Source organism: Musca autumnalis, unplaced genomic scaffold, assembly GCF_047663935.1.
Source record: "Musca autumnalis isolate F117 unplaced genomic scaffold, ASM4766393v1 scaffold_4, whole genome shotgun sequence".
In the NCBI taxonomy this organism is placed as follows: Eukaryota; Metazoa; Arthropoda; class Insecta; order Diptera; family Muscidae; genus Musca; species Musca autumnalis.
In genome coordinates, this window is record NW_027411977.1 from 20557459 (window position 1) to 20584569 (window position 27111).

At 35.3% G+C, this 27111-nt stretch overlaps 1 protein-coding gene across 16 annotated transcripts in view; it reads right to left on the reverse strand.

Annotated features, from left to right (window-relative positions):
- LOC141403360 (uncharacterized) overlaps nt 1–27111 on the reverse strand; it is a 167409-nt gene that overhangs the window by 10013 nt on the left and 130285 nt on the right. For 8 of the 16 annotated variants that reach the window (XM_073985663.1, XM_073985661.1, XM_073985659.1 and 5 more), the window contains 9 exons: nt 16265–16473; nt 15011–16197; nt 14864–14945; nt 14629–14791; nt 7699–7936; nt 7513–7631; nt 6838–6973; nt 6548–6640; nt 6310–6456 (listed from right to left, as the gene is read on the reverse strand). In XM_073985663.1, coding sequence (XP_073841764.1) covers nt 6310–6456; nt 6548–6640; nt 6838–6973; nt 7513–7631; nt 7699–7936; nt 14629–14791; nt 14864–14945; nt 15011–16197; nt 16265–16473 — 2374 coding nt within the window. The remainder of the gene's footprint in view (nt 1–6309; nt 6457–6547; nt 6641–6837; nt 6974–7512; nt 7632–7698; nt 7937–14628; nt 14792–14863; nt 14946–15010; nt 16198–16264; nt 16474–27111) is intronic. The other 8 variants (XM_073985673.1, XM_073985671.1, XM_073985667.1 and 5 more) reach the window with 1 other exon arrangement.

Consider the following 27111-nt stretch of genomic DNA (forward strand, 5'->3'; position numbering starts at 1 on the left):
TATCTTTATCTGTCGCAGATTACTGTGACATGCTGTAGAATGTGACCCCTAGAATATTGGGTTAACTAATGGTCGGAATTCGATTACCATCGACCATGACATTCAATTGTATACTCATCTACGCCGTGCATGTGGTAAACATAGTGGGCGTAGGCTTAGTAGCGAATATTTTTATATTCGTCGCGTGGAACAAATGTGGTAAGATCGATCAAATAAGAGTTCAGCCTTAAGCATAGTACACACGGTCCAACAAAACTGACAGTCAACGCACTTTTACGGCAATTTTCTGGCAAATAAAAACTTTTTGTTAGCTAAAAATGATTGAAATACAACATTTAAGGTATAATTTAGTGATTAGGAATGTAATTATTCAGCTAGACTTTGATATTAACGAAATAGACCTCGATGACTGTCAGTTTTGTTGGACCGTGTGTACTATGCTTTACGGCAAGATCCGCATACGTTACGATCTCAATGCCGTCTGTAGGGGGCGGAATGGGGGAGAGGAAGAGGTTAAACAGTTTCTGAGATATGACCGTGCACGTACAATTGGCGTCCACACATATAATTGATTACCCAACGTTTCTAAATTGGCCAGAGGGTAGTCTGCTCGATGTCCTTAAACAGCTAGAAGTGCTTGACAGTATAGTCCTGGTTGTGTGGTGGTTGTTGTGGATGGAACCCATACTGAGAATCGGCAACTGGATAGCTATTTCAGATGCTGGGGATGAGTAAAGCCTAAAGTGTCTTTGCTGGGGGCGGCAAATACGAAGTCTGGAAAATGGGCAGGGTGGTCCCACTACGGAAGCCCGACAAGGATGTCAGCAAAAGGGAATCGTACAGGCCGATTTCGCTTTTGTCGCCCGTAGCAAAGACCCTTGAGGCCTTAGTCCTCCCCAGTATCAGAAATAGCTATCAAGTTGCCGATTATCAGCATGATTTCCGTAAGCAGCACAGCATGACAACTCCGCTGTAAGCCATTACCACACATATTTGTCAAGGACTCAACCAGAGACGGCCGTGCGATAGAACAGTGATGGTGGCGCTTGACTTATCAAAAGCCTTTGATACAGTCAGGCACTCCACGCTGTTTGAGGACATTGAGCAGACAACCCTCCGGCCAAGCTTGAAACGTTGGATAGTCAATTATATGTGTGGACGCCAGTCGTACGTGGAATTCAGGAACAAGAAGTCCAAAGCCCGTAGAGACGGCATCGAGATCGTAACGTATGCGGATGATTGCACGATCCTGATGACATCTGTGAGAGACTGAACAACTATTTAACCGATCTTACCACCTTTTTCCATTCGAGGAATATGCAGATTTCCGCCACAAAATCTACAGCCACTCTGTTCATCACATGAACAGCGCAGTTTGGAAGAGAATTGAATGTCGTGGTCGGCGGTAGCAGAATTCCGACCACAAACTGCCCCAAAATTTTAGGGGTCACATTCGACACTACTTTCACGTCGTGCGCGCACGCCACAGCTATCTGCGACAAACCGAAAAGTAGGAACAAGGTCCTCAAGTCCCTAGCCAGCAGTACTTGGGGTGCAGATAAAGAAACCTTGTTGACCACATATAACGCGATAGGTCGGTCTGTGGTAAGCTATGCGGCGCCAGTCTGGTCCCCGAGAATATGTGATACGAATTGGAAAAAGATTCAAACTTGCCAGAATGCCGCCCTGAGAACAGCAACAGGGTGCCTCCTCAAATCTTCAGTGGACCATCTACATGAGGAGGCAAAGATTCCTCCAGTAAAGCAACACAATGAGATGCTTTCGTTGCAGTACCTGCTCGGGTGTTACCGTGAGAGCCATCCCAATCACCATCTTGTGGGTAGGCCCGACACATTCAGGAAGATCAGGAAGGATATCCATGCTCTAGAGGGAGAGGTCCGACGATACAGGAGAGAACCCCTAGATCAACAAGCATATCAAGCAGGTTTAAATAGTATTCACACGGATGCAGTTGCCAAGGCCTTAAGCAATTATAGTGTGAATAAAGTCCTCGAAATACATCCCCCATCTATTGCAGCTGAGGAGCGTCAGCTGCCACGACAAACTAGAGTAGTTTTGGCTCAACTACGCTCGGGATATTGCAGTCGCCTAAATTCTTATTGAGCGGAAAAAGACCGCGCCGTGCACGACATCTGCCCAGTATGCGGTATGGGCCCGCACGACACAAAACACCTTTTCAACTGCCCAGCCAAACCTACTCATCTAATTCCAGTGGATCTGTGGTTACATCCCATCGAAGCAGCCACTTTCCTGGAACTGGAGATATACCCAGAGCCAGATTGAACAGAAGAACGAACATACAAACATAATAACAAACACTGTTACAACAACAGGCTTCGGAAACAATGTGGGTGCCAACGACAGGTTGAGAAATTTGGTGAGAGACTCAACTCCCAGATATTTCAGCATTACCTAGGAGATTCCATCAGGGCCCAACGCTTTGGATATGTAAGCGTTCCTGTTGGCATTCGCAACATCATCCATTGTGAATTGTGGTGGTTCCTTCACAGTAGGAAGGGATCTAATGCGACGTAGTAATCTTCTATTCGACCTGCCACTCCCAGAGTGCTTGAAAAATTTTAGTTTAAAATTACAGGCGCACCTCTCGTTTCAGTCAACGTAATGTCGCTAAACGTTACTGAGGACGTATCTCCCTTATTCCCAGCGTTCGAGAGTGACTTAACCGTTACCCACAATTAATTTATTCCGGCTCTAATGTTGCAACTCTTCAGATGATTTAGCGACTTGTTCCTCTTATGCTCACTGACCAACCTGTAAACTTCCAGTGTTAGCTCCCCTGACTCTGGAGTCACTGGGGTTGTCCCGACGAAGCTATTCATTTGCTAGTCCCGCAGCCATTGTTGGGAAATTTGGTCTCACTTCGATTATTCGACCAGCGGGTATATAGCGTGCAACTACAGATGTAATGATGTTCCGGAACATCCTTTCTGTTACCAAATGGGTTGAGCAGTTATCTGAAGTGGTGCACTCTCTAAAACTAGGCCACTTGGGTTTTATATGATTGATGATTTCATCAGAGGTGATGAAGTCGAGCGGTCTGCTGCTGGAGACGATAATTGGGAGTTGTTTTGACCCAAAGAAATGACGGCTTGCCAAGTGACGTCATTCGTTAGACTGGGTGACACGACGCTTATGTCTGTCCATCTATGACACTCTCCGTTAATTTTATTAGGGGGGTCCCCATTGACCGTACAGAACGTGTAGCTGTGAATCTGCTCAGGTAGCGGACCGAATGCTACAACTAATGATGGACCTTAAAGTCCCTTAAGATCACTCGGTTATGATCTTCCGAAATCGGACTTATGTTGGGCCTTTTTTGGGCAAATGTATTCCAATAGAATATCAAGAAAGCTTCCTTTTTAATAGAGGGAAAAAATGTCCTCTTAAAGAAGACCTACAGATATTCGTATACACGACAAAATTGTCATCTTTTAAAAGGTATTCTTATAGAAGAAACAAGTAAAAAGTCGATAAGTTTATACCCTCCACCATAAAATAGTCTTAATTAAAATGGAATAATTAGGGTCCTTTCACAATTTTAGTTGGAACAACTTTTCGACAATGGATAGACTCCAACTGCCTGCCACTATAACGCTAATTCCTGATGGCCCACAGGGTCGCTAACAAACATTTCATCACGCCATAACGCGAAAGTTCGACTCACGGCGGATCTGTCCTTCGGGGTTCGTAATATACTCATCAAGGCCTTTCTTCCCCTAGAGGAATTTTCCATGCCCCAGACTTTCATCACCATTTTGTTGCACAGTGTTATCTAATCAAATCTAAAAAAAATGTGTTCAGCTAGGTGAAAGGTACCACCTACGGGGCTATATCAAAGAGTCAACCTATCTTTAAATTTTTTGGCGGAAAAGTTTTATAGCTGCAGGGAACTTCAAGAGTCAAATTGAGGGTAGTTTCATCAAAACAATGTAAACCCTCAAAAATGGACCCATGTTGACGAATTGTAGTGAAGAAATTTCGTGACCACTGAGAGTTCCCGAAAATCGGGAGGTACAGTTATATGGGGGTTATACCAAAACATGGACCTATATTGACGATTATTTTTGAATAGACAAAATTGTAGCTAAAATTCTCAAAATACCGATCATTATAGCTAGTTCGGTTAAAAATTGTAGCTAAAATTCTCAAAATAACTAAAATCGGGAGATACCGTTATATGGGGGCTATACCAAAACATGGATCTATGTTGACGATGTTTCGTTGGAGATGTTTTATGACCACTGAGAACCTCAAACGGCAAATTACAGGTAGTTCGGTTAAAAATTGTAGCTAAAATTCTCAAAATACCGAAAATCGGGAGATACCGTTATATGGGGCTATACCAAAACATGCACCTATGTTGACGATGTTTCGTGGAGATCTTTCATAACCACTGAGAACCTCAAATGTCAAATTGCAGATAGTTCGGTTACAAACTGTGGCTAAAATTCTCAAAACACCGAAAATCGGGAGGTACCATTATATGGGGGCTATACCAAAACATGGACCTATGTTGACGATGTTTGGTGGAGATATTTCATGACCACTGAGAACCCCAAATGGCAAATTACAGCTAGTTCGGTTAAAAATTGTAGCTAAAATTCTCAAAATACCGAAAATCTGGAGGTACCGATATATGGGGGCTATACGAAAACATGGACGTATGTTGACGATGTTTCGTGGAGATGTTTCATGACCACTGAGAACCTCAAATGTCAAATTACAGATAGTTCGGTTAAAAATTGTGGCTAAAATTCTCAAAATACCGAAAATCGGGAGGTACCGTTATATGGGGACTACACCAAAACATGGACCTATGCCCATATCCTTTGGGATATAAGTTTGTTGATCACTAGGAACTCTAAGTGCCAAATTATAGCTAATTCGGTATGCAAATGTGGCGAAGAACGTCAAAATACCTCAAATGCGGAGGTAACGTTATATGGGGGCTATACCAAAGAGTGGACCGATATAGCCCATCTTCGAACTTGACCTGCCTATGGAAAAAATACCCTCGGGTGCAAAATTTCAGTACTCTATCTCAATTATTGCGGACGCTAGAGTGATTACAACAGACGGACATGGCTAGATCGTCTTAGAATTTTATCCTGATCAAGAATATATATACTTTATAGGGTCGCAAATGATTAGTTCAATGTGTTACAAACGGAATGACAAACTTTATATACCCTCCATACTATGGTAAAGGGTATAAAAATGTATTCTTATAGAAGGTCGAGAAATTTTCTGATAGGTCAAAAGATATTCCAATGTAATGCCAAGAGGTTTTCGAATTGAACTTTATAAAATCTTCTTACGGAATACAAAAAAAAATTGCTTATAATGCTATAATAAAAACCAAAAATTCCTTCTTAAGATTTCAATGATCAGGAGTCTTCTTAGAAATTATATAGTGGCCTTCACATACAAAGATATCTTTTTATATCGTGCAACTTGAAAGAGACACAACGATTAGAATACCAAAAATATTCTTATGTAAAACAAAGGGACGTTCTCTAATTGAAGATCGAATAAAAAATTTTCATCTTGTTGAAGGTTCATCGGTCTTCATAGTGATTAAGACTAAAAGGTTAATTTAGGTTGATTTTTCGTAATTATATAAATTGGTCTCAGAATTATAAAATGGTTTCAATTACAAAGCTATTTATTTTATTTATATAAATAAATAAAATGTATTTTTATAGAAGGTCGGGAAATTTTCATATGCAAAGAAGTTCAAGAGGTCTTCTTATTAAAAACAAAGAAATCTTCAGATGGAAGGCCAATAGAATGCCAAGAAGCATTCAAATAAAACATCAAGAAATCTTCTGGTAATCTACCATGATTTGTGTTAGAATGACCCAAAAGGTCTTTCAAAGAAGTCAAAGCAGTTTCCTTAAAAAAATTAGGAGATACTCTCATTAGAAGATAACGAGGACTTCTTATAGAAAGAGGTCTTCTAATATACGGTCATCTAAGAGAGGTCAGACAGCTTATATCAATGAATATTCTTATATAAAATTTTCAAAACAGCTCTGCGTAGAGAATTCGTATAGAATTTGAAGATGAAGTTTTTCGTAGATAACTCTGACATCAAAAATTTGTACTGGCAACAATTTTTTCTTTTTAAATTTGAGAAACTATATACAAAGATATGGAATAGGGTTTAGTTACAGAGCCAACTTATAAACACAATTAACTTTAAATGATAATCAAAAATGACTTTGTTTATAAAACATTTCCATATCCCATCTCATCGATACTTACTTGATAAAGAGACATAAATTTAATGTAATCAGCATCATTGCGTGCCGCTCCAGATGACATTAGTAAACCCTCTATACTTTCTGAATCATCAGGCATAACATCAACGAAATCATCTTCATTTTCTGCCGGTTCCTCCTTTTCAGAAACCTAAAACAAACAAAAAACGATATTGAAACTTGATTAGCTTTTTCTTTCAAATCCGTTAAAATTCACAAAACAACAAAAAAAGCATGCGCACATCAAAATTGTCATCAATATTGAAGGTGATGGATGATGATTGCTGGGATTCTAGTACGGTAAATTTCGCCGTCGCTGTTGTCTTCTCTATGGGCTGTAATGTGTATTTGATATTCATTTGATTATTGAATAAAAAACAATAACACAACAAGAACAGATAGATATAGAAAGGAAGAGACAAACAAACAGACAAAGACAAACATTTATAGCACAGCTATTACATAAATATTTACACAAATAACGAATAATATTGAACATTAAATTTAGTGAAATAATTTTGTTTCTATAAACCTTTGGATTGATTAAAGCTTGTGCAGCTCTGGTGGCTGCTGCCTGTAAACCTTTATCATCAATTAGCTTTACATTACTCAAATGTAAATCCTGATCATTAACATCGCCATTGCTGGCACATACAAAACGTCGATACCTGGAAAAGAAATAAATATAATATAATTAGGAGTTATTTAAAACATAAAGTTTTCAATAGTATAATTAAAGAAAGTTATATATTTTAGACAGGGTTTTCTAGTGAAAGTCCATATCTACATTAAGAGAGAAGAGAATAGCCGCGAGTAAAATTACTATCGACTTAGTAATTCTACATTAGGCAATTTTCCTTGCGGCAATTGTCAGTTTGATGGGAAGAAAGGTGAGGCATATGGTAACAATTGCCGCAAGGAAAATTGCCTAATGTAGAATTACTAAGTCGATAGTAATTTTACTCGCGGCTATTCTCAGTTTGTCAGAGGACGAGTGTTGAAAGGTCAACACTATCACCTTTCTATCCGACAAATTAAAAATTGTCGAAAGTAAAATCCTCTAATACATATTAAGTTTTAATGTGTAAAATATTTTAATTAATTAATTTTGTATGCATTAGAAGTTACGCAAAAAACCAACAGATTTCTTATAAAATCATACGATATATGGAAGAAGCTGTTCTTATGCTTTATTTTCTTAACTCACCAATCTTCCTTTTCTCTAGCTCCACGTGCAAACAACAATATACGCACTTCATCACCACACGGCACTGTAATTGCATTTAAATCCTCATCGGGATTTACGTCATCTTGTAATTTTTGTAACTAAAAGGAACAAATTTTAATTTTTATTTTTAGTTTTACTTTAAATCTTCTGCACGCAAATTCTTACATCAGCATTTAGTATGGTGGCACCAAAATCTATTTCAGCTTCTGTCTTAGCAATCTCCGATTGGATTTGTTTTGCATCCGAAGGTTCTTTTATTTCAGGTTTTTCATGCTTAACGCGATGTCGACTGAAGCGTCGGTGTTTTGTAGCAGTGGGTTTTGTTACTTCTCCATTGGTGCTATTTTTACCCTCCTTATAGGGTTTTACTATCAATTGTATGGGATATTTACGATTGAAATGTCTAAAAAGATAAAAGGAAATGCAAATAAATTTAAGCAAATATGTATCTAAAGTCGGTCGTTGTCGTTTAATAGGGTTCTACTTCTTTAAAGAATATTTTTTCCTCACGCTATCAGGGCTCGTGGATTTTAAAAGAATATTTTACATAAATATTTAAAGAATATTTTCCTCAGGCTATAAGGGCTCGTAATTTTTTAAGAATATTTTTCTCCAGGCTATCAGAGCTCGTGAATTTTTTAAGAATATTTTTCCAGAAGCTATCACGTCTCGTGGATTTTTTAAGATTATTTTTCCTGAGGCTATCAGGGCTCGTGGATATTTTAAAAGATTTTTTTCCCGAAGCTATCAGGACTCGAGGATATTTAAAGAATTTTTTTCTCCCGAAGCTATCAGGTCTCGTGGATTTTTATAGAATATTTTTCCTGAGGCTATCAGGGCTCGTGAATTTTTTAAGACTATTTTTCTCCAGGCTATCAGAGCTCGTGGATTTTTAAAGAATATTTTACACCAGGCTACCAGGGTTTGTTGTTTTTTAAAGAATATTTTCCTCCAATATTATAAGGGTTCGTGAATTGTAAAAACATATTTTCCCTGAAGTAATCAGAGTTCGTGGATTTTAAAAGAGTATTTTCCCCTAGGTTCTCAGTGTTTGCGGATTTTTTAAGAATATTTTTCCTGAGGCTATCAGTTCTCGTGGTTTTTTTAAAGAATATTTTTCCTGAGGCTATCAGGCCTCGTTGATTTTTTAAGAATATTTTTCCTGAAGCTATCAGGGCTCGTGGATTTTTTAAGAATTTTTGTCCTGAGGCCATTGGGGCTCGTGGATTTTAAAATAAAAATTTCCTGAGGCTATTAGAGCTCGTGGATTTTTTAAGAATATTTTTCCTGAGGCTATTAGGGCTCGTGGATTTTTTAAGAATACGTTTCCTGAGGCTATTAGGGCCCGTGGATTTTTAAAGAAACATTTTCCTGAGGCTCGTGGATTTTTTAAGAAAAATTTTTCTGAGGCTCTGTATTTTTTAAGAAAAATTTTCCTGATGCTCGTGGATTTTTTAGGAAAAATTTTCCTGAGGCTCGTGGATTTTTTAAGAAAAATTTTCCTGAGGCTCGTGGATTTTTTAGAAAAAATTTCCAGAGGCTCGTGGATTTTTTAGAAAAACTTTCCTGATTTGGATTTTTAACAAAAAATTTCCTGAGGCTCGTGGATTTTTAAAGAATATGTTTCCTGAGGCTATTAGGGCTCGTGGATTTTTAAAGAATATGTTTCCTGAGGCTATTAGGGCTCGTGGATTTTTATAGAATATGTTTCCTGAGGCTATTAGGGCTCGTGGATTTTTAAAGAATATGTTTCCTGAGGCTATTAGGGCTCGTGGATTTTTAAAGAATATGTTTCCTGAGGCTATTAGGGCTCATGGATTTTTAAAGAATATGTTTCCTGAGGCTATTAGGGCTCGTGAATTTTTAAAGAATATGTTTCCTGAGGCTATTAGGGCTCGTGGATTTTTAAAGAATATGTTTCCTGAGGCTATTAGGGCTCGTGGATTTTTAAAGAAACATTTTCCTGAGGCTCGTGAATTTTTTAAGAAAAAATTTTCTGAGGCTCTGTATTTTTTAAGAAGAATGTTCCTGAGGCTCGTGGATTTTTTAAGAAAAATTTTCCTGAGGCTCGTGGATTTTTAAAGAAAAATTTTCCTGAGGCTCGTGGATTTTTAAAGAAAAATTTTCCTGAGACTCGTGGATTTTTAAAGAAAAATTTTCCGAAGGCTCGTGGATTTTTAAAGAAAAAATTTCCTGAGGCTCGTGGATTTTTAAAGAAAAATTTTCCGGAGGCTCGTGGATTTTTAAAGAAAAATTTTCCTGAGGCTCGTGGATTTTTAAAGAAAAATTTTCCGGAGGCTCGTGGATTTTTAAAGAAAAATTTTCCTGAGGCTCGTGGATTTTTAAAGAAAAATTTTCCGGTGGCTCGTGGATTTTTAAAGAAAAAATTTCCTGAGGCTCGTGGATTTTTAAAGAAAAAATTTCCTGAGGCTCGTGGATTTTTAAAGAAAAAATTCCCTGAGGCTCGTGAATTTTTAAAGAAAAAATTCCCTGAGGCTCGTGGATTTTTAAACAAAAATTTTCCTGAGGCTATTGGGGCTCGTGGATTTTTTAAGAAAGAAAAAAAGAAAAATTTTCCTGAGGCTCGTGGATTTTTAAAGAAAAAATTTCCTGAGGCTCGTGGATTTTTAAAGAAAAAATTTCCTGAGGCTCGTGAATTTTTTAAGAAAAATTTTCCTGAGGCTCGTGGATTTTTAAAGAACAATTTTCCTGAGGCTCGTGGATTTTTTAAGAAAAATTTTCCTGAGGCTCGTGGATTTTTAAAGAAAAAATTTCCTGAGGCTCGTGGATTTTTTAAGAAAAATGTTCCTGAGGCTATTGGGGCTCGTGAATTTTTTAAGAAAAAATTTCCTGAGGCTCGTGGATTTTTAAAGAAAAATGTTCCTGAGGCTATTGGGGCTCGTGGATTTTTTAAGAAAAATTTTCCTGAGGCTATTGGGGCTCGTGGATTTTTTAAGAAAAATTTTCCTGAGGCTATTGGGGCTCGTGGATTTTTTAAGAAAAATTTTCCTGAGGCTCGTGGATTTTTTAAGAATATTTTTCCTGAGGCTATCAGGGCTCGTAGATTTTTAAAGAATTTTTTCCTGAGGTTATCAGTCCTCGTGGATTTTTTAAGAATATTTTTCCTGAGGCTATCAGGGCTCGTGGATTTTTAAAGAATTTTTTCCTGAGGTTATCAGTCCTCGTGGATTTTTTAAGAATATTTTTTCTGAGGCTATCAGGGCTCGTGGATTTATTTAAGAATATTTTTCCTGAGGCTATCAGGACTCTTGGATACTTAAAGAATATTTTTCCTGAAGCTATCAGGTCTCGTAGATTTTTTAAGAATATTTTTCCTGAGGCTATCAAAGCTTGTGGGTTTCTGAAGACTACTTATCCCCAGGCTATCAGGGCTCGTGGATTTTTAAAGAGTATTTTTTCTGAGGCTGTAAGGGCTCGAGCATTTTTAAAGAATATTTTCCTGAGGCTATTAGGGCTCGTGCATGTTAAAGAATATTTTTCTTGAGGCTATCAGTGCTCGTGGATTTTTAAAGAATTTTTTCCTGAGGCTATTAGGGCTCGTGGATTTTTTAAGAATTTTTGTCCTGAGGCCATTGGGGCTCGTGGATTTTAAAATAAAAATTTCCTGAGGCTATTAGAGCTCGTGGATTTTTTAAGAATATTTTTCCTGAGGCTATTAGGGCTCGTGGATTTTTTAAGAATACGTTTCCTGAGGCTATTAGGGCCCGTGGATTTTTAAAGAAACATTTTCCTGAGGCTCGTGGATTTTTTAAGAAAAATTTTTCTGAGGCTCTGTATTTTTTAAGAAAAATTTTCCTGATGCTCGTGGATTTTTTAGGAAAAAATTTCCTGAGGCTCGTGGATTTTTTAAGAAAAATTTTCCTGAGGCTCGTGGATTTTTTAGAAAAAATTTCCAGAGGCTCGTGGATTTTTTAGAAAAACTTTCCTGATTTGGATTTTTAACAAAAAATTTCCTGAGGCTCGTAAATTTTTAAAGAATATGTTTCCTGAGGCTATTAGGGCTCGTGGATTTTTAAAGAATATGTTTCCTGAGGCTATTAGGGCTCGTGGATTTTTAAAGAATATGTTTCCTGAGGCTATTAGGGCTCGTGGATTTTTAAAGAAACATTTTCCTGAGGCTCGTGAATTTTTTAAGAAAAATTTTTCTGAGGCTCTGTATTTTTTAAGAATGTTCCTGAGGCTCGTGGATTTTTTAAGAAAAAATTTCCTGAGGCTCGTGGATTTTTAAAGAAAAATTTTCCTGAGGCTCGTGGATTTTTAAAGAAAAATTTTCCTGAGACTCGTGGATTTTTAAAGAAAAATTTTCCGGAGGCTCGTGGATTTTTAAAGAAAAAATTTCCTGAGGCTCGTGGATTTTTAAAGAAAAATTTTCCGGAGGCTCGTGGATTTTTAAAGAAAAATTTTCCTGAGGCTCGTGGATTTTTAAAGAAAAATTTTCCGGAGGCTCGTGGATTTTTAAAGAAAAATTTTCCTGAGGCTCGTGGATTTTTAAAGAAAAATTTTCCGGTGGCTCGTGGATTTTTAAAGAAAAAATTTCCTGAGGCTCGTGGATTTTTAAAGAAAAAATTTCCTGAGGCTCGTGGATTTTTAAAGAAAAAATTTCCTGAGGCTCGTGGATTTTTAAAGAAAAAATTTCCTGAGGCTCGTGGATTTTTAAACAAAAATTTTCCTGAGGCTATTGGGGCTCGTGGATTTTTTAAGAAAAAATTTCCTGAGGCTATTGGGGCTCGTGGATTTTTTAAGAAAAATTTTCCTGAGGCTCGTGGATTTTTAAAGAAAAAATTTCCTGAGGCTCGTGGATTTTTAAAGAAAAAATTTCCTGAGGCTCGTGGATTTTTAAAGAAAAAATTTCCTGAGGCTCGTGGATTTTTAAAGAAAAATTTTCCTGAGGCTCGTGGATTTTTTAAGAAAAAATTTCCTGAGGCTCGTGGATTTTTAAAGAAAAAATTTCCTGAGGCTCGTGGATTTTTAAAGAAAAAATTTCCTGAGGCTCGTGGATTTTTTAAGAAAAATGTTCCTGAGGCTATTGGGGCTCGTGGATTTTTTAAGAAAAAATTTCCTGAGGCTCGTGGATTTTTAAAGAAAAATGTTCCTGAGGCTCGTGGATTTTTAAAGAATATTTTTCCTGAGGCTATCAGGGCTCGTTGATTTCTAAAGAATATTTTTGCTGAGACTATTAGGGCTCCTGGATTTTTAAAGAATACTATTCCTGAAGCTGTCAAGGCTCGTGGATTTTTAAAGAATACTATTCCTGAAGCTGTCAAGTCTCGTGGATTTTTAAAGAATATTTTTCCTGAAGTTATCAGGTCTCGTGGTTTTTGTAAAAATTTGTTTCCTGAGGCCATTTGGGCTCGTGGATTTAAAAAAAATCCTGAGGCTATTAGGACTCGTGGATTTTTAAGAATATTTTTCCTGAGGCTAATAGGGCTCGTGGATTTTTTAAGAAAATTATCCTGAGCCGCGTGGATTTTTAAAGAATATTTTTCCTGAGGCACGTAGATTTTTAAAGAATATTTTTCCTGAGGCTCGTGGATTTTTAAAGAATATTTTTGCTGAGGCTATTAGGGCTCCTGGATTTTTAAAGAATATTTTTGCTGAGGCTATAGGGCTCCTGGATTTTTAAAGAATATTTTTGCTGAGGCTATTAGGGCTCCTGGATTTTTAAAGAATTTTTTCTACCAGGTTTAGATTCTGCACTGGACTGGTTGCGCGCATAATGAATCAGGGTGCAGGTGACAGTCGTGCGATCCTTGCGATCGTTAGGCGGCTGCATCGTCCGGATGTTAACTGGGCTAAAATCACTTTGGAAGCTACCGTGCTTCTGCTGTGATGGATGGGGTCGATTGTATCTTTGTACTGCCTGCGTAACTGCATCGGTGTGAATGCTATTTAAGCCTGCCTGATAGGCTCGCTGATTTATAGGTTCTCGCTTCCACCTCTATCTCTCTCTAGATCATGAAGATCTTTCCTGACGTACCAGGGGAGAGGGAAGTTTATACACAAGACTGTGGCAATGATGCTCACGGCGGTAGCACCCAAGCAGGTACTACAACGACATCATCTTGTTGTGCTGATGCACCGGTAAATTCTTCGTCTTCTCATGAAGATGGTCCATTGGTGGCTTGAAGAGCCATCCTTTTACAGTCCTCTGGGCGGTATTCTGGCAGGTTTCAATGTTCTTCCACTGCTTAGAGCTAACATTTGCATACCATACTGGTGCATGAACCTGCCTCCGTGGGTTGGTGCTTAACGATCATCTTGGTTTTTTATTACATCAGGAAATATAGACTTACCGCCGAAAAAATTATTCCGTCGTAATAAGGCCGATTCGGGAGGTAGTCTTGAATAGGAATTTTGGGAAAATTTTTCAAAAAAAAATTTTTTTGGACCAAATTACTCTCTTTGAGAGTTATTGGGCCACTATTTATTAACTTTTTTGGGAGATAAACGAAAGTGTGGACCGATATAGCCCATCTTCGAACTTGATATAAGCTTGACGAAACATTACTAGGTGCAAAATTTGCATCAAATCTGTTCATCCGTTCTAATATGAAACAAGCTCTTAGTGACATCACGACCAAGGTTCCCTAAGGACGTGGAACTGGATGGATGAAAGATTCACTCCCGTCCTTAACAAATAAAAAGACTCGGGTCAGAGGGCAGCAAATGAGTTTATTAGGGAGCTGCATTTTTTTGCTATCGATAAGCATACAGAGAAGGAACTCTGGTAACCAGAGCAGGCATGGGCACCAACACATAAGCAGACATAATTCCACGTATACTGAACCCACCTTTTTTCGAAAGGTGGCGACATTAACTTGGGGTTCGATATATCATGATGATACAATAAAACACTTTTTATGGTTTCCACGCTGATAATGTGACGTTATGATGCCAAAGGAGGATTTCTTTGCAAGATTAACGGAGAAGATGAGCCAAATTGATAAAGGTTTTTGACGTAACTATGACAAAAATAAAAATTTAATGGTGCGATGGATTTGCCTTTAATGGATTTGCCTTTGCCTTTAACAAAAGGTACAAAAAAACCTGCGAGACCGGAGAGGCTCTACATACCTTTTCCTTGCTAAACCGATGGGTAACAATTCAATACGACAACCCAATAAATTATAGCTACGGTGGGTTGTAAATATTATCGATTTACGATCTATGGGTGGTTCATTCCACATTGCCCGTTTGGGTATGCGAGCATTGGTATTGGATATGTGTAAAATTGAACCTGTAATGAAAGAAAGAGAAAAAGAAATATAACAATTTCTTAGTTCGAAGAAAAAATCTCTGGTATACTTACCATCCAATTTTATATAAACCGGACGAGTCATAGATATGTGAAAGGTGTTTGGATCATAGCTATCCACCTCATTCATCCAACCCTGGAAATAAAACACACAATTTTAATAAATTTGATATACTAATAGGGGAAATAAAAGGTATCTACCCCATACGATTTGACCGTCTTAAATTCCTCCACTGCTGGCACTTCACAAATCGACATTTTACTATAATCGGGTACCTGAAATTTCCTCTTTTCCGGCTTTATACTTATGGTGAAGTATTCAATAACGTTCTGTATAAACTCCCAAATTGCCTCTATTATGCTAATACTTAGAATGCAGGCGAGTACACCGCGTATAAAGTCGTGCAGCGGTAGAACAAAAATCACAATTAAACCCAATATGGAAAGTAAGGGTAAAGCTTTTGCCCGATCTACAATTAAAACCATGGAGTTGCGCATATTGCAATTACTATTGGATGATGAGGATTGCCCGTTTTGGCCATTTGAATTTGATGATGACGGGGAGTCGGCGTTTGTTTGCAATGCATTAGGAGATGCAACATTGGTAATTATTGCAGGATTTTCATAGAGAACTTTAACCTCATGGCTTGTTGTTGTTGCTGCTGTTGTCTGTGATAGTGGCAAATCCAATTCATCACGTTTGGCCTGCTTGTCGGCTGAAGAACTCGCATGTTCATCATTGTGACTAGAGGTTGCTGGTGGTATCATATCTTCCAACATTTCTACACCCGATTCAATTTCAATATCTTTTTTGGTCTTTTCACCTTCTACCACAGATTTGGAAGATTTTTTTGCTGGTTTGCCGCTGACCACAACGGGTACAGCTGCAGCCATTTCACCACTGGCAACCGTGGCTGCCAAGGCGGAGACAGGAGATATATTTGTGGGTGATGCCTGTTCGGCAGGATCAACAGCCTTGTTGCGGCGTCTTCTTAGGAAATTGCCCCTTAATGAGGCAGATGATGAGGAGGAACCGGTACTTCTGCTGGGGCTAGTATCCTTTTTCACTGAACTTCTTATTGCCGTGGGTGGCACCGCAGCTGTTACCAATGTGGAGGCTTTCTTCGCTTGATGGGCTTCGTGTTTGGCTTTGACCTTGGATTTTAGATGGGCAATGCCACGCCGCAAGCGTGAATGTTCCAAATCTCCCTCTAAAAGAATTTCATTTTCAAAATCTGTATCGGAATCTTCCAGTTTACTGGATCTTTTGTGTTTACTGCTGCCACCACTGCTGCGGCGATCGTGTTCCATTGACAGATCTTCACTGATGGAGGTTTTTGTTTCTTGATCCGAATCGAAATCTATGGCGGGTGTTTGCTGTTCACCACCTTAAAAGCAGAATGAAATTAATAATTTTATGTATTTTTGGTTTATTTTATTTTTTTCTACCGCTACCTTTAATAACCACTGTGGGATAAACGGGTGGTGTCATTGTGGTCGATGTAAAATTACTACCTTTGGATGATTTAATGTCTTCAATTGTTTGCGATACCTTGCCTTTGATCATTTTCCAAGTCCCCATAGACGTTGCATCACTGCCTGAGAGAGCTTGTATTAGATTTGGTCCAACAGATGTGGGTGATACACCTTCAATGCTGCCGGATCTATGATTTGAAAAAAGGAGAGAACAAGGGATGAAATTAATACAGATCGAGAGACATTTTCTGAGATAATTTGACATCAAGGACTATTTAAGACCCACAAAAGACCTTTATATGCTAGTTTAATAAGAGCATACAATGTTGTGCAATTGTATTATGGTTAATACTTATACCTTATGTAGACTCATACATTATGCAGACTTATACCTTATATAGACACTTTGATCATCGCTACGTATAAGTTGTATCACAACGTATACGCCACAATGGCATACCAATTTACTTCAGTAGAACTAATATCCTCTTTTACAACAAACTGGGCTATTGACAACAATGCTAGGGCGTTGCTCGCCCTCACATGAAAATGTATTAACAAAAACACGCGTATTCTCATCGACTGTGGTATAATGCTTCTTACCACTACTAATGCACGAAATATCGACCATTTCCTCAACCAGTGAGGTAGAGTAAGAAACAGTCGTACACCTTTTCTGTTCCTACCCTGGTGCTAACTCAGGTTTTAATAAGTATGTATTATGTATTTTCGACCACGGGTCGTAATCTCAACAACGCCTGCTCAGAGCCCTTTTTGTCAATGCAGGGATAGACATGACACATGACAACATCGGTGAAATGTAATGGTTGCAGGGTCGATTAGAATTATGTTGCTGGTTGCTGCGCCAGAACATCTACCAGTATATCTCCAACTTCTGCGTCGCCAACAGAATACGAGACATCCGCAACATTGACTTTGTTATTATAATGATCGCCGCGATTCGGGAAGCAAAGCTCTCCGTCACTTGTAGCGTGCAACGTTTCGATGGCCACAACGTTTTGCAGAAGAACTGTACAAGAAGCGGACGGACATATTTCGCTTGAGCTTGACAGTAAAGTGTGAGACTACCGAGGTAGATGAGCTTAATGTGTATATTAGGCCGGGGCGATTTGAAAACCTTAATGAGCCCTTCGCGTTTCTGATTCCTGGGATTGAACTGAGCAAAAAAGTCCACTGGACCATATATCTACCGTGAAAATCGAGCCTCCCGATTTTGACTTAAAGTTTTTTATTGACGTTTTTTAGATATTTTGGCATACAACAGCCAAACCATTGAGATTTTCGATCCAACACAAAGACAAAAATTGTAGACAAGACAGTAATTGAAAACTCTCTAATACATCGCAAAAGCATTGAAATGCTCCTTCAGGCAGTTTTGGTCTTAAGAATGTGCAAACTTTTCGGAAAGTGTCGATAAATGACATTGTGCTACAAAATTTGACCAGAAAATTATTCAAGCGTTCGGATGCAAAATTCTATCTTGTTGGAATCCATGGAGGCAATAACAGTCTGGTGCTAGGGCGCTTCAGTACTCATCATGAGCTTTACCATTCCGTCCTAGGCAATGGCCAGAGAGGAATAGCGATGGCCGAGCAAATTGACAGCTAAACATTTTGCTTCTCTGACCGCCGAATTTTCTGAGCCATGGATTGGCAAGGGTTCAGAAAATTTACCAATTAACACTTTGGAGAGTTGCCGATTCCCATGAAGTAAAAGGTTAAGGGAGGAAATGATGAAGGAAGGTGGTATGGCTTCCTATCATCGCCTCCCTTAACATACCACCCGATTTCATAACCTCTGACCACCGAGGAAATGCTGATTAGCAAGGGTTCAGAGAATTTACCAACCACCACTTCAGAAATCTGTCCATTCCCTCGGATCATCGGGTAGCTAAGAGACTTTTTCCAGTACATCATCACAGCTGCAGTCGCTCGCTACATACCTGCGGGTCGATTACCTGAAGACCAAAGAGTTGGGGATATTACACTCGAAGTCAACAGTCTAGTAGGCGAACTTTAGCGGAAATGTGGCTAGCAATGCTACAATGGATTACGTAAATTGTGGGCAACGGTTAAATCACTCACGAATCCTGGACCAAGATGTTACTTTCAAAGGCAACAGTTCGGAAAAGGTGTTCATGTTATTTAAAATGGCGATTTATAGAGCACCACAAAAGTGATGGGGGAAGAGGAGTGTGTTATGACGTATAAGTGCCCCCTCAGCCGAGAAGCCACCATAACAATTTTCAATGAGCTGAGATGTATCAGAAGTCATCCGAAATGCGTAATTACCCAAAGCGTTGGGCTCACACGGAATCTCAATGGAAAAATATTCAATGAAAAAAAAAATAACGAGCCCTGATAGCCTCAGAAAAAAATTTTAAAAATATCCACGAGCCCTAATAGCCTAGGGAAAATATTCTTAAAAACTGCACGAGCCCTGATAGTCTCAGGAAAAATATTATTAAAATGTCCACGAACCCTGACAGGCTCGAGAAAAATATTTAAAAAAAAAAAAAAAATCCACGAGCTCTAATAGCTTCCGGAAAAATATTCTTAAAAAAATCCACGAGCCCTGATAGTTTTGGAAAAAGCTTTAAAAATTTATAGAGCACCACAAAAGTGATAGGGGAAGAGGAGTGTGTTATGACGTATAAGTGCCCTCTCAGCCGAGAAGGCACCCTAACAATTTTCAATGAGCTGAGATGTATCAGAAGTCATCCGAAATGCGTAATTACCCAAAGCGTTGGGCTCACACGGAATCTCAATAGAAAAATATTCAAAGAAAAAAAACGAGCCCTGATAGATTCAGAAAAAAAATTTTAAAAATATCCACGAGCCCTAATAGCCTAGGGAAAAATATTCTTAAAAACTGCACGAGTCCTGATAGTTTAAGGAAAAATATTCTTAAAATGTCCTCGAACCCTGACAGGCTCGAGAAAAATATTTTTAAAAAAATCCACGAGTGCTCATAACCTGCGGGAAAATATTTGTTAAAGATACACGAGCTCTAATAGCGTCAGGAAAAATATTCTTAAAAAAATCCACGAGCCCTGATAGCCTCAGAAAAAATTCTTTAAAAATCAACGAGACCTGATAGCCTTAAAAAAATCTTTAAAAATCCACAAGCCCTGATATCTTCGGGGAAAATGTTTGTTAATGATACACGAGCTCTAATAGGGTCACGAAAAATATTCTTTAAAAATCCAAGAGCCCTGAAAGCCTCAGGAAAAATATTCTTTAAAAATCCACGAGCCCTGATAGCCTCAGGAAAAATATTCTTTAAAAATCCACGAGCCCTGATAGCCTCAGGAAAAATATTCTTTAAAAATCCACGAGCCCTGATAGCCTCGGGAAAAATATTCTTTAAAAATCCACGAGCCCTGATAGCCTCAGGAAAAATATTCTTTAAAAATCCACGAGCCCTGATAGCCTTAGGAAAAATATTCTTTAAAAATCCACGAGCCCTGATAGCCTCAGGAAAAATATTCTTTAAAAATCCACGAGCCCTGATAGCCTCAGGAAAAATATTCTTTAAAAATCCACGAGCCCTGATAGCCTCAGGAAAAATATTCTTTCAAAATCCACGAGCCCTTATAGCCTCAGGAAAAATATTCTTTAAAAATCCACGAGCCCTGATAGCCTCAGGAAAAATATTCTTTAAAAATCCACGAGCCCTGATAGCCTCAGGAAAAATATTCTTTAAAAATCCACGAGCCCTGATAGCCTCAGAAAAACTTTTTAAAAATCCACGAGCCCTGATAGCCTCAGAAAAACTTTTTAAAAATCCACGAGCCCTGATAGCCTCAGAAAAACTTTTTAAAAATCCACGAGCCCTGATAGCCTCAGAAAAACTTTTTAAAAATCCACGAGCCCTGATAGCCTCAGAAAAACTTTTTAAAAATCCACGAGCCCTGATAGCCTCAGAAAAACTTTTTAAAAATCCACGAGCCCCGATAGCCTCAGAAAAACTTTTTAAAAATCCACGAGCCCTGATAGCCTCAGAAATTTTTTTTTAAAAATCCACGAGCCCTGATAGCCTCAGAAAAACTTTTTAAAAATCCACGAGCCCTGACAGCCTCAGAAAAACTTTTTAAAAATCCACGAGCCCTTATAGCCTCAGAAAAACTTTTTAAAAATCCACGAGCCCTGATAGCCTCGGAAAAACTTTTTAAAAATCCACGAGCCCTGATAGCCTAAGAAAAACTTTTTAAAAATCCACGAGCCCTGATAGCCTCAGAAAAAAACTTTTTAAAAATCTACGAGCCCTGATAGCCTTAGAAAAACTTTTTAAAAATCCACGAGCCCTGATAGCCTCAGAAAAAAACTTTTTAAAAATCTACGAGCCCTGATAGCCTTAGAAAAACTTTTTAAAAATCCACGAGCTCTGATAGCCTCAGAAAAACTTTTTAAAAATCCACGAGCCCTGATAGCCTCGGAAAAACTTTTTAAAAATCAACGAGCCCTGATAGCCTCAGAAAAACTTTTTAAAAATCCACGAGCCCTGATAGCCTCAGAAAAACTTTTTAAAATATCCATGAGCCCTGATAGCCTCAGAAAAACTTTTTAAAAATCCACGAGCCCTGATAGCCTCAGAAAAACTTTTTAAAATATCCATGAGCCCTGATAGCCTCAGAAAAACTTTTTAAAAATCCACGAGCCCTGATAGCCTCAGAAAAACTTTTTAAAAATCCACGAGCCCTGATAGCCTCAGAAATTTTTTTTAAAAATCCACGAGCCCTGATAGCCTCAAAAAAACTTTTTAAAAATCCACGAGCCCTGATAGCCTCAGAAAAACTTTTTAAAAATCCACGAGCCCTGATAGCCTCAGAAAAACTTTTTAAAAATCCACGAGCCCTGATAGCCTCAGAAAAACTTTTTAAAAATCCACGAGCCCTGATAGCCTCAGAAAATTTTTTTAAAAATCCACGAGCCCTGATAGCCTTAGAAAAACTTTTTAAAAATCCACGAGCCCTGATAGCCTCAGAAAAACTTTTTAAAAATCCACGAGCCCTGATAGCCTCAGAAAAACTTTTTAAAAATCAACGAGCCCTGATAGCCTCAGAAAAACTTTTTAAAAATCCACGAGCCCTGATAGCCTCAGAAAAACTTTTTAAAATATCCATGAGCCCTGATAGCCTCAGAAAAACTTTTTAAAAATCCACGAGCCCTGATAGCCTCAGAAAAACTTTTTAAAAATCCACGAGCCCTGATAGCCTCAGAAAAACTTTTTAAAATATCCATGAGCCCTGATAGCCTCAGAAAAACTTTTTAAAAATCCACGAGCCCTGATAGCCTCAGAAAAACTTTTTAAAAATCCACGAGCCCTGATAGCCTCAGAAAAACTTTTTAAAAATCCACGAGCCCTGATAGCCTCAGAAAAACTTTTTAAATTAGAAAATATTCTTAAAATATCCTCGAGCCTTAATAGCATAAGGGAAAATATTCTTACAAATGTCACGAGCCCTGATAGCTTAAGGAAAAATATTCTTAAAAATTGCATGAGCCCCGACAGCTTAAGGAAAAAATATTTTTAAAATATATACGAGCCCTAATAGCCTAGGGACAAATATTCTTAAACATTGCACGAGACCTGATAGCTTAAGGCAAAATATTCTTAAAAAATCCACGAGCCCTGATAGCCTCAGAAATAATATTTTTAAAAAATCCACGAGCCCTGATGGCCTCAAAAAATATGTTTAAAATATCCATGAGCCCTGATGGCCTCAGAAAAAATATTTTTAAAATAAAAAACGAGTCCGAATAGCCTAGGAGAAAATATTCTTAACAATTGCTCGAATCCCTAATAGCTTAAGGAAAAATAATCTTAAAAATTACAGAAGCCTTGACAGTTTAAGGAAAAATATTCTTAAAAAAATCCAGGAGGCCTGATAGCCTCAGAAAAAATATTTTTTTAAATATATACGAGCCCTAATAGCCTAGATACAAATATTCTTAAAAATGGCACGAGACCTGATGGCCTCAAAAAATATTTTTAAAATATCCATGAGCCCTGCCTCAGAAAAAATATTTTTAAAATATCCATGAGCCCAGAAAACCTCAGAAAAAATATTTTTAAAATATCCATGAGCCCTGATGGCCTCAGAAAAAATATTTTTAAAATATCCATGAGCCCTGGTAGCCTCGGGAAAACTATTCCTTAATAGTCTCGGGAAAAAATATTCTTAAAAATTTCACGAGCACTGATAGCTTAAAGAAAAATATTCTTAAAAAAATTCACGAGCCTTGATAGCCTCAGAAAAATATTTAAAAAAAAATCCACGAGCCCTGAATGCCTCAGAAAACATATTTTTAAAATATCCACGAGCCGTAATAGCCTTGGAAAAAATATTCCTTTATGATACACGAGCTGTGATAGCCTCATGAAAAATATTCTTAAAATATCCACGATCCCTAGGGAAAAACATTCTTAAATATTGCTCGAGCCCTAATAGCCTAGGGAAAAATATTTTTAAAAATTGCACAGCCTGATAGCCTAGGAAAAATTATTGTTAAAATTGCACGAGCCCTAAAAGCCTCATAAAAAATATTCTTAAACAAATTTAGGAGCCCTGATAGCCTCGGAAAAAATATTTTTGAAATATCCACGAGCCCTAATAGCCTAGAAAAAAATATTCTTAAAAATTGCACGAGCCCTTATAGCTTAAGGAAAAATATTCTTAAACAAATCCACGAACCCTGATAGCAGAAAAAAATTTTCTTAAAATATCCACGACCCCTAATAGCCTAGGGAAAACTATTCTTAAAATATTTAAGAGCCCTGACAGGCTCGAAAAAAAAAAATATTTAAAAAAATCAAAGAGTTCTTATAGCCTAGGGGAAAATATTTGTTAAAGATACACGAGCTCTAATAGCGTCAGGAAAAACATTCTTAAAAAATCTACGAGCCCTGATGGCCTCAGAAAAAATCTTTAAAAATCCACGAACACTGATAACCTCAAAAAAATATTAGTTTAAAATTCACGAGCCCTGGTAGCATGAGGAAAATATCCCTTAAAGGTACAAGAGCCCTGATAGCATCGAGAAAAAACCACCAGCTCTCATAGCATCGGGAAAAATATTCCTTAAATTCAACGAGCCTTGAATGAGAATGTGCCTTATATTGTTTATGTATTTTTAATGAGATTTTAATATTTTGAGCATCTTTTAAAATATATGTATTTTATAAAAAAAACTACAGTTCTGTTTATTCAGAAAAAATTGTATTTATTAAGTGAATATTTTTTTTAATTTTTGTTTTATTTTTATAGTGTTATATATTATATAATATTTCATTTTTGTTTAATTTAAATTTCCATCTGTATTTTTTCTGTTTATTTGAATGCACCAAAAGTTTACAAGTTTATTTTTTTAATTTTGTTTTAGTTTCAGCTTTAGTTTTAAATTATATATAATTGTTTTTTTTTTTTTTTTGTAACTCTTCAATATATAGTTGTTGTTCTTTTTTCTTAAAAAGATAAGAGAAGTAATATTGCAATAGAAGAGAAGAGTAGAATATATATCGAAAACTTTTTATATTTTGTTTTAGATTATGAGAGGGGGAGAGTATAAAGAGTTTTGGTTCAAAATTTGCAACTATTGTAAGATTCTCTTTTTTGTATATTTTTTTAAATGTATTTTTTCGTATTATTGATTTTGTTTATAAATTTGATTTATTTTAGTGGTTATTATTATTTTCGTTTTTTTTGTTTTGTGTTTTAAATTTATTTATTTTTTTATTATAAATATTGATATATTGTTGTTATTTGCGGGGAAGTTTTATATTTTAAATTGTTTTTATATTTTGTTGTGGCTGTTGTTATTGATTTGGGTATTGCATTCAACTATTTTTGTTGTTGTTTTTTGTTTAGCAAAAAAACTTGAATTGAATTTGTTTCTCTTTTTGGGAGTTAGGATCATCTCTTTACTGATATTTGTTATCTTTTTCAATCATTTATAGTTTTTATAAAATTATTTTTATTTTATTTTTTATTAAATACATTGCTACATTATAAAAAATATTGTTTTATAGAAAAAAAGAAAAAAACTACACAAGTCTCTTAAATATATTTGTGTCATTTTTTTTTTACTTTTTCAAAAAATAATTAAAAAATTATTTTCGTCTCATTAAAAATAATTGATTTTTTTCTCATTATTTTTTGGTTATAAAAATCCATATGAAAAAATATTATTAGCTATTATTTGTTTTAATCATCTAGTAATTATGATAAATATATGTGTTGCTGTTCTCTATTTTTTAATTATTTTTTTTATTTTATTTTTCTTAAATATTTTGCTAAAGGAATCATTTGTAAGGGTATTTCGTGTTTTGAATTTATTATTAATTTTTTTTCTTGGTTTCTAATGGAAGGATGTATTTGAATATTTTTTTCTTTTGTGTTTAATCTAAAATTAAGGTTATGTTTAAATGTGTGATTTATATGTAATCGATTTAGGTACTATATGAAGAATAATAATTTTGTAAATGTTCTTATTTTCATTCCACCCTATTTGGGGAAGGGAGCATTGCTAAATACTACCGGATTCGTATATTGAAATGTCTAGTCACGGACTATTTCAGCGGATGTGACAAGTAAGTCTGGGTGTAAACAATGTCCAAGTGACTTTGAGGATCGCTGGATGATCATGTACTTGAAAAAAGTAATGTCGACGACTTGGATACTCTGTGGCATACTCAATCTCATCTACTCAGTCCATGTGGAAAAGGTAGTGGGTGGAAAAGTACGATCGGAAGAAATATTTGGATGAATTAAAGTAAGACCAAATCAATTACTTCCCTCAACTTAGGGTACAACGCAGCAGTCAGCCAAGTAGACTGATGGATCGATTTCAATTTCTGAAACAGTTTTGAGGGGATACATTTTTTATCGTATTAAAGTGTATCCCCTCCCAGTTTAGCCATAAATAAGGCTAAGGGATCAAAAATGAGAATATTTACAAAACTGTTTAAATTTTCGCCAGATTTCACTACAAAATTGTGTAGACTGTTATTGGTGTAAGGATGTATTCAATTTAAAATTCTAATTAATTTAAAGGTACCGAATAATTTGATGTCTTTTCTCAGCAGAACTCGGTGCACAGTGATACCATTTCAAAACAATGGTTTAATAATAATAATAATAATAATGATAATAATAATAATAATAATAATAATAATAATAATAATAATAATAATAATAATAATAATAAAAATAATAATAATAATAATAATAATAATAATAATAATAATAATAATGGCAATATAAATTATTATAGTATTAAAAAATAATATTAACAATAATAAAAATATTAATATATAAACATATCTTTTATATTTTATAATTTATATATTTTATATTTTATATTTTATATTTTATATTTTATATTTTATATTTTATATTTTATATTTTATATTTTATATTTTATATTTTATATTTTATATTTTATATTTTATATTTTATATTTTATATTTTATATTTTATATTTTATATTTTATATTTTATATTTTATATTTTATATTTTATATTTTATATTTTATATTTTATATTTTATATTTTATATTTTATATTTTATATTTTATATTTTATATTTTATATTTTATATTTTATATTTTATATTTTATATTTTATATTTTATATTTTATATTTTATATTTTATATTTTATATTTTATATTTTATATTTTATATTTTATATTTTATATTTTATATTTTATATTTTATATTTTATATTTTATATTTTATATTTTATATTTTATATTTTATATTTTATATTTTATATTTTATATTTTATATTTTATATTTTATATTTTATATTTTATATTTTATATTTTATATTTTATATTTTATATTTTATATTTTATATTTTATATTTTATATTTTATATTTTATATTTTATATTTTATATTTTATATTTTATATTTTATATTTTATATTTTATATTTTATATTTTATATTTTATACTTTATATTTTATATTTTATGAAAGATTTGTATTCTAGGTATTGTTCTGCTACAGGCTTTTTCAATTAAAACTAGTAGTTTGTTTTAATATGGTTTTTATTTATTTTCCAATATTTCGATTGGAATCTCCAATCATCTTCAGGGAATTGAAAGAGAGTTTTGTTTTATCTGCTTTATATTTATACCATATAGTAATAATAATAAAAACAATCATAATAATAAACAAAATATTCATAAATTTAAACATAAATACTTTTGACCAAATAATTACCATTTGCAACCATAGTGCGCCCCTGTAAGGTATTAACCACTTGTATTTACACCTTGTCGTGTGAAAAAAGATCATCATCATCCAATTAAATTCACTAATTAAAAACAGGTTGTTATCATCTAACTACTAAAATGTTGTTGTTTCTTTTCTTTTATTTAATGCTAAATGATTTTTATGTTGTTTTTTAATGTTTCGATAAATTTGATTTATTTTCTTTTATATATAATAATGTTATACAAAAATTGTGCTATGAAAAATTTCAAAAAATAATTTTTTTATACTCTTTTTAAATGCTTTTTAAAACTCATTATTTTTTCGTATGCATTTTTTAAATGGTTTTGTTTTTTTAGGTATATAGTGAGTAGAATAGAGTAGGATTATGTAATGAGTTTTTTTTTTCATTTACTGGAGAGAGATTATTATTAGTTTTTAAAAAGCCAATTTGTTCATATTTAAAGTTTTCTCAATTTGAATTCAAAGGCTTTTGTGTATTTCTTTTTTACTCTTTCATATAAAGTTCTTGTTTTAACTTCATTTAAGACAAAACTTTAAGCTTTTAATTTCTTATACAGATTT